Here is a 14,191-nt window from a genome sequence, read left to right as displayed (position 1 = left end):
CATGGTGACTCACTGAAATTGGCATCTATGTCATCCCAATTCTTTTCCAAGTGATATGATCCAAGATAGAGTGTCAGAAATACTGAATGATTGTATTTTATTTCTCAAGTAATAAATATACAAGATTGCTTTTATATAAGAGGTATAGGAGTATACTATAAGACATATGAGTGCAGTACAAGTATGTGTGTTATACAAAATAACTAAAGTAGACTTGAAAGCCCCAAGGCCTAAGGCCTATACACATTAACATAGATAATTATAATGATTATTTCAATCAACCTAATCACTTAAAAGATGTTAAATTTGAAGAGAGAGAGAGAGAGAGAGACTCTTCAAAATCGGGTGCTTAATTCATGAAAGAAATGCCAAGAAACTTGACAAAAGACCTAACTACATTTACATTACAAACAAAATGTAGCATGCTTTGATTCACAAACAAGGTACCAAATGTTGCATCAGGATCTCATTTGGAGAGAGAGAGAGAGTCTTAAAAATCAGGTGCTTAATAGCACGAAAGAAATGCCAGGAAACTTGACAAAAGACTAAACTGAAATTACATTACAAACAAAATATAGCATGCTTTGATGCACAAACAAGGTACCAAATGTTGCATCAGGATCTCATTTATTGAAACTCTATTATTAATGAAGGAGCATATCTACAATAAAAGCACTGTTTTATTCTCAGCAGGATCAACATTCCTTGCTAGATTCTGCCAGACATCTGAGGCCAAATCAATAGTTCCCTTGATAGTTTGGACATCCCTCTGCTGTAAAACCGGACACATTGATCCACACTTCATTTAAGCGTCCAGAAAGGTGATGTGAAGCATTGTATTGGGCAACGGAGTAGTAACTTTTATCTTCCAATATTGCTGCCTTTCCACTCTTCTGCTTATTTAGGCTGTTTACAAGAGCTTCAATTTCTTTATTAATTTCATCATCGTTAGCAAATCCGGTAAACTTTCTAACTGCTATGCAATGACTTTTCCACTTGACAAGCTGCACATTCAGTTCAGGATTGGGCTGTGGAGGGTTTCCACCATACTTTGCGGGGATATAAAACCTTACAAAATAGTCAGACCGGCTAGATGATGATGAGTTAATGCTTGTCAAGACAGGAGCAGTCATCACAATGTGAGAAGAGTTTAGGTTTCCACCATGAATGTATTCATACAACCTGATGCAAGCAATACAAATTAACGTGAACTGTTTGAATTTTATAGAATAATCCTCAAAGTTAAGGAATAATGAGGTATGCTTATCACGTAATCAAAGATCATAAACCTCCACTGTGAAATTGTCTGAATTTTACACAACCCTTTTGCATTCTTCATCTAGCCCCATCAGACAAGATTCACTAACATCAAACTTAATTCGGTAGCATGAATTACAAATTTTGTACAACTCCATTTTTGAAGTGCGCATGACTCGGAACATGATTTTCTCTATTTCAACCAAAGTATATTTCACTAGATCTAATAATGTAAGACGTTAAATGACATAACACTTTATACATTTTTAAATTTGTAAAATTTAATTTAAACTACGAAATGGAAAAATAACATGTGATCCTAGTAAATGGTTAGCAGCTTTAACATTGCAATAATAATATCCATATAAAAAGGCAATACAATGATCTCAAAGTAAAATTCCTGATAAATAACAAAAAAAATTCACCATTCAAAATTATCTTTTGTTACTATATCAGTGAGAGAGAGAGAGAGAGAGAGAGAGAGAGAGAGGATTTAGCAGTGCATTATATAGTAGTTGGTTGGTTAAAGTTAAACCTGTGAAAACCATCTTTGGTGGACTCCTTGAAGTCGAAGGAGGTTGTTCCTAGGACAGGAGCAGACATCCACGAGGATTCAGTGTATAGTCTTACCTCGAAATCTGATTCTGAGTGCACCACTGTGTACTGTGGCGATTCGATGGCGTGGCCGTAGTGTACGAGGTTACAACTATTACTGAAGTAAAAGTAGAGTACTATTATTGCGAGGAACATTTTGATTTTGTTTAATTTTGTGACGATTCTGTGGTTGTTGTGAGCTCTTTATTTTGCGCCGCCTTTTATAGCCAACACTATTTCGAAAGACTGATTTGAAAGATTCTCTTCCAAATCACAAAGAATATTAAAAGGCAGACAGAAAGATTTGTGTTTTGATTTTAGTCAATTAATCAAAGCGTGAGTGCCTTCATTCCCATCATTTTCATTATTTTTTGTTGCCCACTAATGCATAAAAATTTTGAGCTTAACACAAATGCATTGCTTATCTTATCATATATTTCATATATCAGGGGATAGTAAAACACTCCAATTTTGAATGGAATCCATGGTATTCCAAATGAAGGGCACGTAGGAATGGTCACCAACCAGCAGAGAACATGTGTATTTATTTAGTCCAAAATCAATCATGAACCATTTTCCCAAACAAAGACAAAGGAACTTTACAAGTTAAAAGATCCGGTCAACAATGGATATCATGGAGTTCATAAAATTAACAATTCAAGTGCTCCACTAATGTAACATATCTTCGATATAGTGGGTGGTAATGGCCATATTGGAAAAATTAATAGGGGAATGAAACTTCATTTGCATCCAGTGAAGCAACACTTTGCTTCATCCTTTCTTGAATCTACTCAAGGACAAAGGCATTGCAATCTTCTTAGAAGAGAGTAAACCTATTTAAAATCATCAGCTGCTAATTGTTGTAGGAAAAAATGCTCAGTTTAGTTCACAAGCTGCAGTTGGAGAAGTAACATGCCTTTTCTTTTGATTAATTTGCGTCTTTTTCCATATTAAACAAAGGGTGAAGTCAGTTAAGAGTTTTGTAGTTTAATGGTATAGCGTATTTCTTTTATTCGGCAAACGGGGGTTTAAATCCTCCTCTCCTATTGTTTTAACTATTGAATTATCATTAAAAAGCTTTGTAATTATTCAACATGCTCCCTTCTTTCTTTTGTAGGGAGAACCAATTAATGTTCCAATATCTCATTTTTCATTGTTGTAATTATTATTAAAATAAACAAAAATAATGGGTGAAGACTAAATAGTGAGATCATGGAGCAATTTTTCACAAATATGCAAATTATATTTTTACTTAAAATTCACTTATAGAAGCTAGAGTATGCACGCAATGAGTTTTTGGACCTATGACCTCATCCTTTATGGATTATTGTGAGAGAAGAAAGTGAAGCAAAAGATAAAATAGGACTCTTCACATAAGTAGGTAGTATTTGAGTATGAGTGGGCTTTTTCTTGAAGAGATTTTTTTTTTTTTTTGGGGAGAAAAATCCATTATAGGAATTTAATGTGTGGTAATTTATATTTTTAGAGAGTTCAAGTGGACTATTTAAAGGCTAACGAAATTCCTAATGTACATTTTTCATATATCACACATTACCTTTGAGATCATTTAAAACATATGTTTTGAAAAATCTCTACCTAAATCTTTTCAATAAAAACTCCTTTTCTTTTCCAAACATATATAATCTATTTTTTATTTTGTTTTCAAAGAATTAGGGATGCAGGAATGCATGAATTTATTTTTTTTTTCATTAAAAGAAAATATGCTATGATTTTATGGTTAAAAATTTGGGATATGTTCTACTTTGTAACCCATAAATAAAATAGATTTTTTTTTTCTGTTACTATATTTCTCTTATATTAAATTATATAATTTAAAACGTATAAAAGTGACATTTATTATTTAATTTATTTGAAATTAATTGATTTGTATATATTTTATTTAAAGACTATTAATTGTGATTAATATAATTTAAAAGATAATTATACATGAAAATGAAAGAAAATATTTGTCTCGAATTATATAAAACTAACTTGATAAAATTTTCTTATATAAGAAAATAATATTATATATATATATATATAATAAATCATATATTTAGCTTGACTCCCTACAAAAATTCCCAATTCGAATACATTCCCTTCTTCTAATCCTATTTTTTAAATAATAAAAAAATCAGTGCAGGGTTAGATAATTAGCCAAAATGAGGTTTACCCTTGTTTACTTCTTCTTCTTCTTTCTTTTTCTTTTTTCTTTTTTCTTCTTCTTTTTTTTTTTTTTTTTTTTTTTACTAGTAGGAAGAGGTGTTGATGTTTGTAGTTTTGTCAATGTTCATAACTTATTTTTCCTCCCTAGTCACGTGCCAACCTCTAATTCGCCAATAAATTGCAACTTCATAAGACTTAGAAATTGGGCCAAATATGTACAGAAGTAACAGAACCCAAGAGTCCAGTTAATTGTCTATTGGGGTTAGGCATTTTTGCTCATTTTCTTTTCATGCTAATGGGCAAAGCACTAAGGGTACGTTTGGTATACTGAATGTGAATTACAACAAGAATGAAAATCTTTATTACCATGAATAAAATGTGTTGTAAGGGAATAACTAAACATATTCATTAGTTTGGTTGTGAATTGTAATACTAGAATAAAACTTATGATCTATTTTAGGAAAAATCTCATTCATATAATTATATTTTTTAGAAAATAATATATTTTAAATTTAAGAGAGGAGTTATTTTTTTATGATTTTTTATTTCCATAATTGTTAGGTGGATATGGAAAGTTTATTTATTTGGAAATATATTAATGTTAGAAATTATTACATCTATTAAGGAATAGCTATTACAACCCTTTTAGAGAGGAATAGTTATTCCTCATTTTAAAGAATAACTATTCATAAGGAATAATTATTCTCTATAATAAAAACATAATCAAACTATTGAATAGTTAAATCATAGGAATAACTATTATACTACCGTGCCTATTACAGTCTACCAAACGTAACATAAGTTTAATTACTTTAGACGTATTAATTGTCTGTATTTTTCTAATTCACGAGATGGGTTTTACGAAATCACGAACTCAGATCTCAAGATAAACTTTGGGTCTCATGCAAATGTGCCTTGTGAATTGTGAATTGTGACCCATTAACTTTTACAAAACCTATTGGGCCTACGACCCATGTTCTTTCTCTATTTGTAAATTGTACTCAAGTGCCCCATGTTCTCTGTCTCTCTCATCATGGGTTGGGCCCTACAATCAGTAGCCCTTAATGAATAGATAATGTCCCAGATTACCTTTCTCTCAAAAATAATGGAAAATGTCCAAGCACATGTTTTTTGCAAGACAAAAAAGCTAGTAGATTCATTCCTTGAGACAACACCCTAGCCCATTAATTTTTTATTCCCAACCACATTTTTTATGGCAAGTGAAATAGGAGTTTTTTGGATGAGTTAAGGTAAACCTGCAAGGCCCGTTGCAGCTACAAATAAGATAATGACCCAATAAGTGCTTAAATGCCCAGCCCATATATATTTTTTCCTTAGGAAAAGCATTCCTATTGGCTTATGTATAACCCCAAAAAAATGTAAAATAAATATTATGATTCATAAAAATGTACAAAAAGCCACTTATAAATTACACCCGGACGTGTGTTTCACATAAAGTTATCCAACTTGCTACTTTGCATCACAACTGTAGCAAATTGTAAAATTTATTTTGACATATTTTATTCTCTATCTCTTCAATAATTAGGCTAGTGTTATGGTGGCTGGATTCTCTCTCTCTCTCTCTCTCTCTCTCTCTCTCTCTCTCTCTTAAATGCTGGTGTTAAATATGATATAAAAATTGTTATTTAGATTATTTTATACGACGTATTGAATAGTAAAAAATAAGATGTGGGATGTATGGTTAAAGTGATTAGGTAAAATAGATAAAGCGGTTTTTTAGTGAAGCAAATTTTTATTTATTTATTTATTTTTTTTGCATAATGGGATGGAAATGCTCTTAGGAAATAATAATAAAAAATTGCAAAATGTTTCCATCAAAGTTTGAAGTACCAAGTTGGTTCTAATTAACTCAACCAAAAAAATCTCTTATTATCAAACATGAGATCTAGGATTCAAATCCAACCTCCACCAAAATTCCAATCAACATCTTGTGCCACTTTGCAGTTCAATTACGAATGAAAATCAGATTAGTAAATGGGCCTTACTGATCATAGCGTAAATACCCATATTTGTTAACTCTGGGCTAGTATGTACCAACGGGGCCCATGTTTAAAGCATTTGGAAACTGGACTATTGAGTTGAACTAATGTACAACAAAGGGATGGACTATTAGTGTGCTAAAGCCACGATTAAAGAGATTATTGTAGCTCAACTTCGATATGTTAAAGAGATTTTTCAATTTAACTATTTCACCCCTCATTAAAAAAATTATTCTAATTTTTCTTTCAACTATTTACTAATAAAATTTTTAATTTTTGGTTTTAAGAAAATCCTTATGAACTAAACAATAAAGGTAATTTTGGAAATGGAAAAGTGGAAACTAAAAAAATTCTATTCCAATTTATATAATTAAATATGATCTTAACCAATTTTAGAAGTTATAACGCGAAAGTCATTTTACTTTCTTCAAGATTTTATCTATAAAAAAACATTATAATTACCCCGATAAGGTGTTCAGGTGGTGAGCTCACTAGTCTAGGATGTGACATAAACCGAAAGGTCTTAGATTCTGAAAGCTCGGATTTGTAGTAAAATCCAAGAGCTTGTTCAGACCTCCAATTAAAAATTACGACTAGATTACTTTTACTCTAACTTAAACTAAGTGCAGAACAAGAGTAAATAAGCGCAATGAACCAATAACACTTCCCTAAGCCATATTCATCCATCATCAACAATAAAATGAAAGTTTAAAGAGTGGGGAAGAAAGATGTAAACACAAGATAATACTGAGACGTGTTATCAAAGAGGAAACCAAAAAACTTGGCTAAAAACCTCTCCGCAACCCTTCAAGTCGAAATCGATCCACTAGATAATAAAATTGGAGTACACGAATAACAAAAAACCGTCCAAGCCTAATCTACCCCCATGTACTTGAGCCTTCCAAGCTCTTTCTATCAACAGACTTATCGAAGTCTTGTCTTCTCTAACTTATTAGATCCCGCAATTCAACCCAATTGCATCCGCCAATGAATGGCTCATTCCAATACTTTTCGACAACACCAAAATCTCACTTTATACTCAGAATGGGTGTGGTAAGTGTTTGGGCTAGCAACCTCTCAAAGATCTAGAGATGGAGAGGTAGGAGTTGAGGAAAACCACAAGGAAATGTGTAGATGATTGTGGATATAACAATCTCTAACTCTCAAGTGTATTTTCTAGGGTTTTCTCTCTAAAAAAAACACTCCTTACTAGGGGTGTTCACCAAACCGCATAAACTGCACAAACCGCACCAAAACCGCCCATAAAATAGCATAACCGCACCGCACCACACCGCATGGTGCAGTGCAGTTTGCGGTTTTATAATAAGAAAACCACACAAACCGCACCACACTGCACCCTCTCTATATATTAATATATTTAATTATTTTAAATTTAAATATATTATTAATAGTTTAATAACCCTAGTTTTCAAAACAAAACAAAAAAAAAGTTTAATAACCCTAGCAAATGTTGATTAAGAAAGCTAGTCCAAAATAAAGAAAAACTAGCTCAATAGTTTAAAACTTGGACCAAAATAAAGGGAAAATTAGTTTTGGGCTGGGTAGAAAAAGCAGAAAATTTGAAATATATACCAATTTCAAATCATTCAAACTGCATCTTATACACCACATAGCATATGTGACCGCAAAAATGAGGTACGGTGTAATTATGGTTTTGGCTAAACTGTAAACCGCATCGCACCACACCGCACCGCACATGTAACCGCAAAAATAAGGTGCAGTGCAGATATGGTTTTAACTAAACTGCATCGCAAAATGCGGTGCTAAAAATGACCCAAAACCGCACTGCACTGCGAACACCCCTACTCCTTACAATTTGTGGGTAATGAGGGTATATATAGTGTGGGTAAAGACTTGGTAAAACAAAACACAATTTTTTGCCAAACAGAAACTTTCGCAAGTTGGCCTTCCTCACGAGACAGTCGCTAAATTGACAGTTTAGCACGACTCTTCATCTTCCAATCATGTGCTACACACATGGCCTTTTCACGAGTTGCTTCTCGCGAGCTACTCGCAAGCCAGTCGCAAAATCCACTAATTCGACTTTTGAAGCTTGATTCTTCACCGATCTCTCACAATCATCCCTTACAGATAAACCCACATACATACAGGAAAAGTGATTGAAGAAATTACAATCAAATTTGGCACAGAAATAAAGCCAACACAATATAGTTGGAAATCACAACTTTACAGATTCAATCCACCATACTGTTGGTGCATGTGGTTTCTAGAGTGTCTTATGAGTAAAGAGTCGAATAGTCTAGTCAAAGGTTGTGACACTACTTTCTTATATTAAAAAAAAAATTGTATTTGAAAATATTTAGATTGGTTAGATGGCAATTAATTCAAGAAAAAACAATTTAAAAATAGCAACCTTAGGAAGCAAAGCATTTTTAAAAAAAAATAAGAGGTGAAACTAAAATTTAAATTTAAATAATTTATGTCATATTAATTTTTTTGTATAAGGGGAAAATATGAGAAATGGAGATAGAGAAGTAATGGGTAAGCATTACAGAAAATCTTGAATTTCCATAGCTATTATTTTATAGTTTTTTTTAGTAATTAACGTATATAATAGGGTTAGTTTCAAGTATGAAGGCCTAAAAATCCAATTTCCTACGGATTTTAGAAATTGAGCTCAAATCCATACTAAAAGCTTCTTTGATTTTGTGGAAAATATTCTTTTCAGGAAATGTTGTTAGTGGTTTTTTTTTTTTTTTGGTGGAAAAAATGGCTTGTTTTCCTACTTTTGGGTGTGATTTTGAAAATAATCCAAAATTTTCTTATTTTGTTAATTCACACAAAAAATCATTAATATTTTCCGTAAATGTAGTAGTAGTGGCGATGATGAATTGATGATTGTATGGTGGTAGTGGCGGTTGGATGGTGGTAGCAATGGCAAGGGTGGTAACAACGTCAATGGTGGTGGTAACAGCAACATGAAGGGTGATGGCCATGCTAAATGTGGCTGCGATAATATTAGTGTCAGCAACAAAAGATAATGGAAGAGGTGAGGGCATAACTAAGGGAATGGTGGAAAATGTTCTTATTTCTCAAAGTGAAAAACGTTTTTGGCATTTTTGAGTTATTTTCCATCAATTTCGGAAAAAGTTTTATGCTTACCAAAATATTCCATCATATGAAATCTCGTCAAACAAATGGAACATTATAAGATTTGGTTAGGTAATAAAGCTATGTACCAAACTTTTCCCATTATTATCCAAACTAACTACCGGTTTGAGTCACTAATACTAAATTTCACTATTCATCAAGACACATTTCAATGATTTAATAATAATAATTTGATTTATATCTTATAGTAAAATTCAAAAACTCACCTTATAAGATCTACATTGTAGCTTGAAAAATATGATATTTTCATTAGTTTTACATTACTTTATACCTTTAAAAATGAGTAAGGTGTTACTTTTAAAAGTTCTACATTCTATTCTAAAAGATGAATTAAGATCATTTAAACAGATGTCAAGACATATGTTGCTGATTATGATCTATGAACAAAAAAGACGTATATGGCTGATTGACAACGAGGGACGATGACTTGAACATTATATATCTCTTACATATTTGGTAACAAGACACATGTACATGTGCAGCTAATGAATGAAACATATGATTAATCATCATATGTTGTCCCCATAGCAAGCCATGCCAAGAAGCTAGAGTTCAGATTGTGTATTTGGTTCGAGCAACATCATCATGATGAACATAATGATGTATTAGCAATGTGACCCATGAGATTATGCCTTGAGGATGTTACACTTACGTACCTAATTAAAAAGAGTGCCTAAGGAAATTCATCTCCAACAATTTCCACCCCCCTAAATCATGGCTTATGCACAAACCCTGTTGGATTAAAGAACAGTCAGCGACATCTTTCACTGGCTATGTCCCTTTATTTGCAAACCCTTTTAGGATTTTTTTTATCTTTTGTTTTTGGCTGTGAAAAACCCATTGGGATTTACTTCTTACCCTCATTCAATTAGGAAAGGTGACCATGCCTCTTAGAGACAAAATCATTGCTTAACATTAGTCTACCATGCTTGCAAGCCTTTCATGTGGCTCTTTTTTTGCTCTTTCAAGACCCTTTTGCATTAAAATATGACACACATCACAGGAGGATGAAGATCAATGAACCCTTCCATATAGAATAATCAATCATGTACACATGAGAGAGAGAGAATAATGGTCGTAATACTATTTCATGAACAAAAGTTGGTGTTCACTAGTGGTTCTGAATTGATCATTTAAGCCCTACATACACTACTACCACCCTTTATAATGATTCTATTCTCTTCTTTTTATGTCGGGTCTAAGTGGAATTCACTTTAATACGATTCCACTTTTTAAACTTAAATTCTAAAAAATCAGATGCCTAGCCAGATGCTGGTCTAACAAGAAATGCAATCTACATGTGTCTTTGTTCCATGATAGGTTAACTTTTCTTTTTAATCTTTTACTTTGGTTGATTTTACAAAAAATGGAATTGTAATTTACATTTACTATTTCAAGTAATTTGCTTGTTTCATATAGTGTTAACGACCAAGTAAAGAATTGCATAAACTAATATGACTTTCTTTGAAATCTATGTTCCTCATCTAGACACTTCACAGACATTCTCTTCTAAGTGGGATCGGATGATAATGCAAAAGTTTGTGAAAGGTTCTTTTAGACTTTGAATTGAAGCTCATTGACTAAATTAGCGGCTCAAAAAAAAGAAGTCAGGAAATTACAACTATGTCATCATGACAAACTTCTTAATTGCTTTTCAACCATTTGAAATACAAGCCCACAGCCCCCACTTAAATGTGGGTAATTATCCTCATTTACTCTTTCACATTCTCAGTTGGACATCTTTTTCAAGGTTTCTAGGAATTGGGTCCTAAAAAGCTCACCTTTGGTTCTTCCTTGTGGGGTTCTCAAGCCATTAGAAGAAATGGGTCTAGTCATGTTGTCTTTAAGTCAATATAAATAAAGTTTTTAGTCAACCAGCTTTTAAGGTAAGTAGATATGAGTCTTGTTTAATTGGAATTTGCATCTCAAAACCTTTTTTTGGGTGGAGATTAGATACATAGTAGTAGTAGCAGCAGCAGCCACAAGCTCGTCAAAGATTTCAGGACAACTCCATCATGGTGCTCATAAAATTCCATTCAATCCATCTATTTTGAAACAAATCAATTGGATTTGGCAACATCATCAACAGTTAATTAAATGTTGACTGTTATTATTTTGGCATATATTCAAATTGTTGATGATGTTTCAAAACTTAACCCATCCACTTCAAAACAGATTGATAGGATTTTAGGAACTTCATGATTGAATTATCTAAGAACTATAGAATATCTTAATCCACCTGAACCAATATGAAAAACACAAGTTTAGACCACTCCAATTACAACTAATTACCAATTTTAAGTAAATTTCACAACTAAGTCCAGTTAATTAATTGCATGGATATACACAACAAACAGCCAATCCCAATAACCAACGGACCAAAACACCATTAAGTGTTTATAGAGAGAAAAGCCCACAACAAGTAAAAACCTTTTCGAGACCTATAGCACCACACAAATTCACTGGTAAGAATAGTTGAGGTACATTATTTACCCTTACAAACCCCCCCCCCCCCCTCAAGTTCTAAGTAAGGGCCAAAATGGGAAACTAACCATAATTTTCCAACTATATAGTTAGCAGTCAATGTTTTCAAACTATATTTTTTACTAGCATCTTGAGTCTAAGAGACTCGATTTAGAACCTATAAATCGAGTCTTTGAGGATCGATTTTCATGTTCTAATCGGGTCTGAGTTGGCACTTTTCCCACGTGGCGGCCACCTGGAAATCGAGTCTCTAAGACTCAATTTATAAGCCTAGACCCAAACATGAAAGTAAAAAAGAACAATAGCACCAACAAAGAAATCAGAGCCAGAAATAAAAAAGAAAGAAGCCGAAGAAGAAAAGAAAGCCAAAAAGGCTGCTCTCTTCTCTTTCTTCTTCTTCTTGTCTCACTCCTTCTCTCTCGGTCTTTCTCATGCTTCAATCCAAGAAACAAAAACACCACCGCAACCACCAAATTTGTAACCATCCACAACCAGATCCGTCTCACTCCCTTTCTCTACTGTGGTTTCTTTAACTTCTGTCTATTTGGAGTTTGGGGTGGCTGTGGGTTGACTGGATCAGGTCGCGCCCCAGGCCGCACGAGACCAGGCCGCACGAGACCCAGTCCGCGCGAGCCCCAGGCCGCATGAGCCCCAGGCTGCGCGAGCCCCATTCCGCACTGGTGAGGTGAGCTCTTTCTCTAGATTCTTTCTCTCTCTCTCTCTCTCTTTGATCTGATTGTCTCTCTCTCTCTAATCTAATTGTTTTTTTTTTTTTTTTTTTTTGGTTTTTCGGCTTGTACATGAGAGACTTGAGACTTAAAATTTTTTAAAATTTTTTTTGGTTTATAAATCAAGTCTTAGAGACTCGGTTTCCAGGTGGTCACCACGTGGAAAAAGATGCCACATGGGACGTGATTAGACCATGGAAATCGAGTCTTTATAGTCCAAAATCAAGTCTCTTAAACTCGAGATGCTAGTAAAAAATATAGTTTGAAAACATTGACTACTAACTATATAGTTGGAAAGTTATGGTTAGTTTCCCATTTTCGCCCTAAGCGTAGTTGTATCCCAGCTTCTTGCTCCTACTAGCAACTAATTATACCAATCATTTCTCCTTACTAGCTACCGATTCCAGGTTCCACAAGTTGAGCCACCAACATCAAATCCAAGAACTTGGATTCAAGGCCTCTTAAAGTATGCCACATTATCCTAGAGCCAAGCCTGTCACTTGGGCTAACAATCACACCTCTTCTTCATATTTCTTGTGCGTGTGGGTACAATTATTCTAGAATTCACATCTCAAAATGCCCAAAAAAATTCATTTTCCATCCCCAAAAGCTATTCTGTTTATTTTACTTAACTACTTTAACAATACACCCTACATCTCATTGTTTATTCTCTCAAGTATTGGTATTAGCTTACCAAAAATGTTCTCCATATTATCGGATAAAAGCCTACTTTTCCTATTTTAGCTACCTTATTTTCCTTTTCATACATATTAGATTCTTTAATATAAGAGTAAAGTTACAAACACAAACTATTTTACAACATTTTTACAAACTGCTAATGTGGCAAATTCTTACTAGTTTTAATATGGGTTCATCATTAACATCACATTTTTACTTACAATAGCTATTTGGAAAACACTAAAATCACATCAACAGTTTGTAAAAATATTGTAAAATAATTTGTATATATAACATTACTCTTAATTTAAACCATATTCATTTAGATATAATTATTATTATTATTATTATTATTATTATTATTATTATTTTTCTCACTCTTCATTCTTTCTTGGGATAATTACACATAACCCACCTGTGGTTAGGGTGAAAATCACTTTACCTACCCGTGGTTTGAAAAGTATCACTTAACCCACCTGTGGTATGTTTCCGTCAATCTCCGTAACCCACCTCAAGCCCAGCCGTTACAAAAACACCTCTTAACACCAAAACACAACATAACGCGAATCAAAACACCTAAAACTCAGAAACTTTTCAAGAGAGAGACTTGTGGTGAGATCAACGTGTTCTTCGTGGTTTTTATATCTCTTTTTCAGCCTGTCCTGACCCGGTGGTTTCATCTCATCACGATGGTTCTGGCTCTCCATAAGTGGTTACAAATTTTCTCGCCATTAATGAGTTGAGGCTCTCCATTTGGTGATTTTGTGTCACCATTTGTGGGTTTTGTTGGTTTTTGCATTTGGGTGTGCTTTATTTTTTTTTTTTGATACAAAGATATTCTTGTGGAAAAGAAACCCCCCTACATTCCAGAAATAGATGATCCTTCATATACTAACTTAATGGGAAATAGAGATATTCCTAATGGGTATGGTCTGCCACTATCTTCTGACAAAAACCAGTTATCTTGGAAAATATAGATTCTATTTTTTCTACTTATGAAACCATATCTGGCCTTTTTTCCTGCTATATGTTTTATAACTTTTAGGCACTTGTAATGCTGAAGGACAAAGTATTAATATTTTATAATTTCATTTTGGCAAATGTCATAAGAAAGTTCATATCTTTTTGATT

The 14,191-nt window shown here is 33.3% G+C and overlaps 1 protein-coding gene across 1 annotated transcript; it reads right to left on the bottom strand.

The window, feature by feature from the left end:
- Positions 1 to 334: 334 nt before the first annotated feature.
- LOC126718434 (uncharacterized) lies at positions 335 to 2,040 on the bottom strand. The gene is made up of 2 exons (XM_050420620.1): positions 1,793 to 2,040; positions 335 to 1,182 (listed from the first exon to the last, which is right to left on the bottom strand). Exons 1-2 carry the CDS (start codon positions 2,005 to 2,007, stop codon positions 738 to 740), a joined length of 660 nt encoding a protein of 219 aa, XP_050276577.1. The 5' UTR covers positions 2,008 to 2,040; the 3' UTR covers positions 335 to 737.
- Between the last annotated feature and the right edge of the window lie 12,151 nt (positions 2,041 to 14,191).

This window comes from Quercus robur, chromosome 3, assembly GCF_932294415.1.
Source record: "Quercus robur chromosome 3, dhQueRobu3.1, whole genome shotgun sequence".
Classification (NCBI taxonomy): Eukaryota; Viridiplantae; Streptophyta; class Magnoliopsida; order Fagales; family Fagaceae; genus Quercus; species Quercus robur.
The sequence above is the reverse complement of the archived record's forward strand: the minus strand, read 5'-3'. Positions and strand labels throughout refer to the sequence as shown.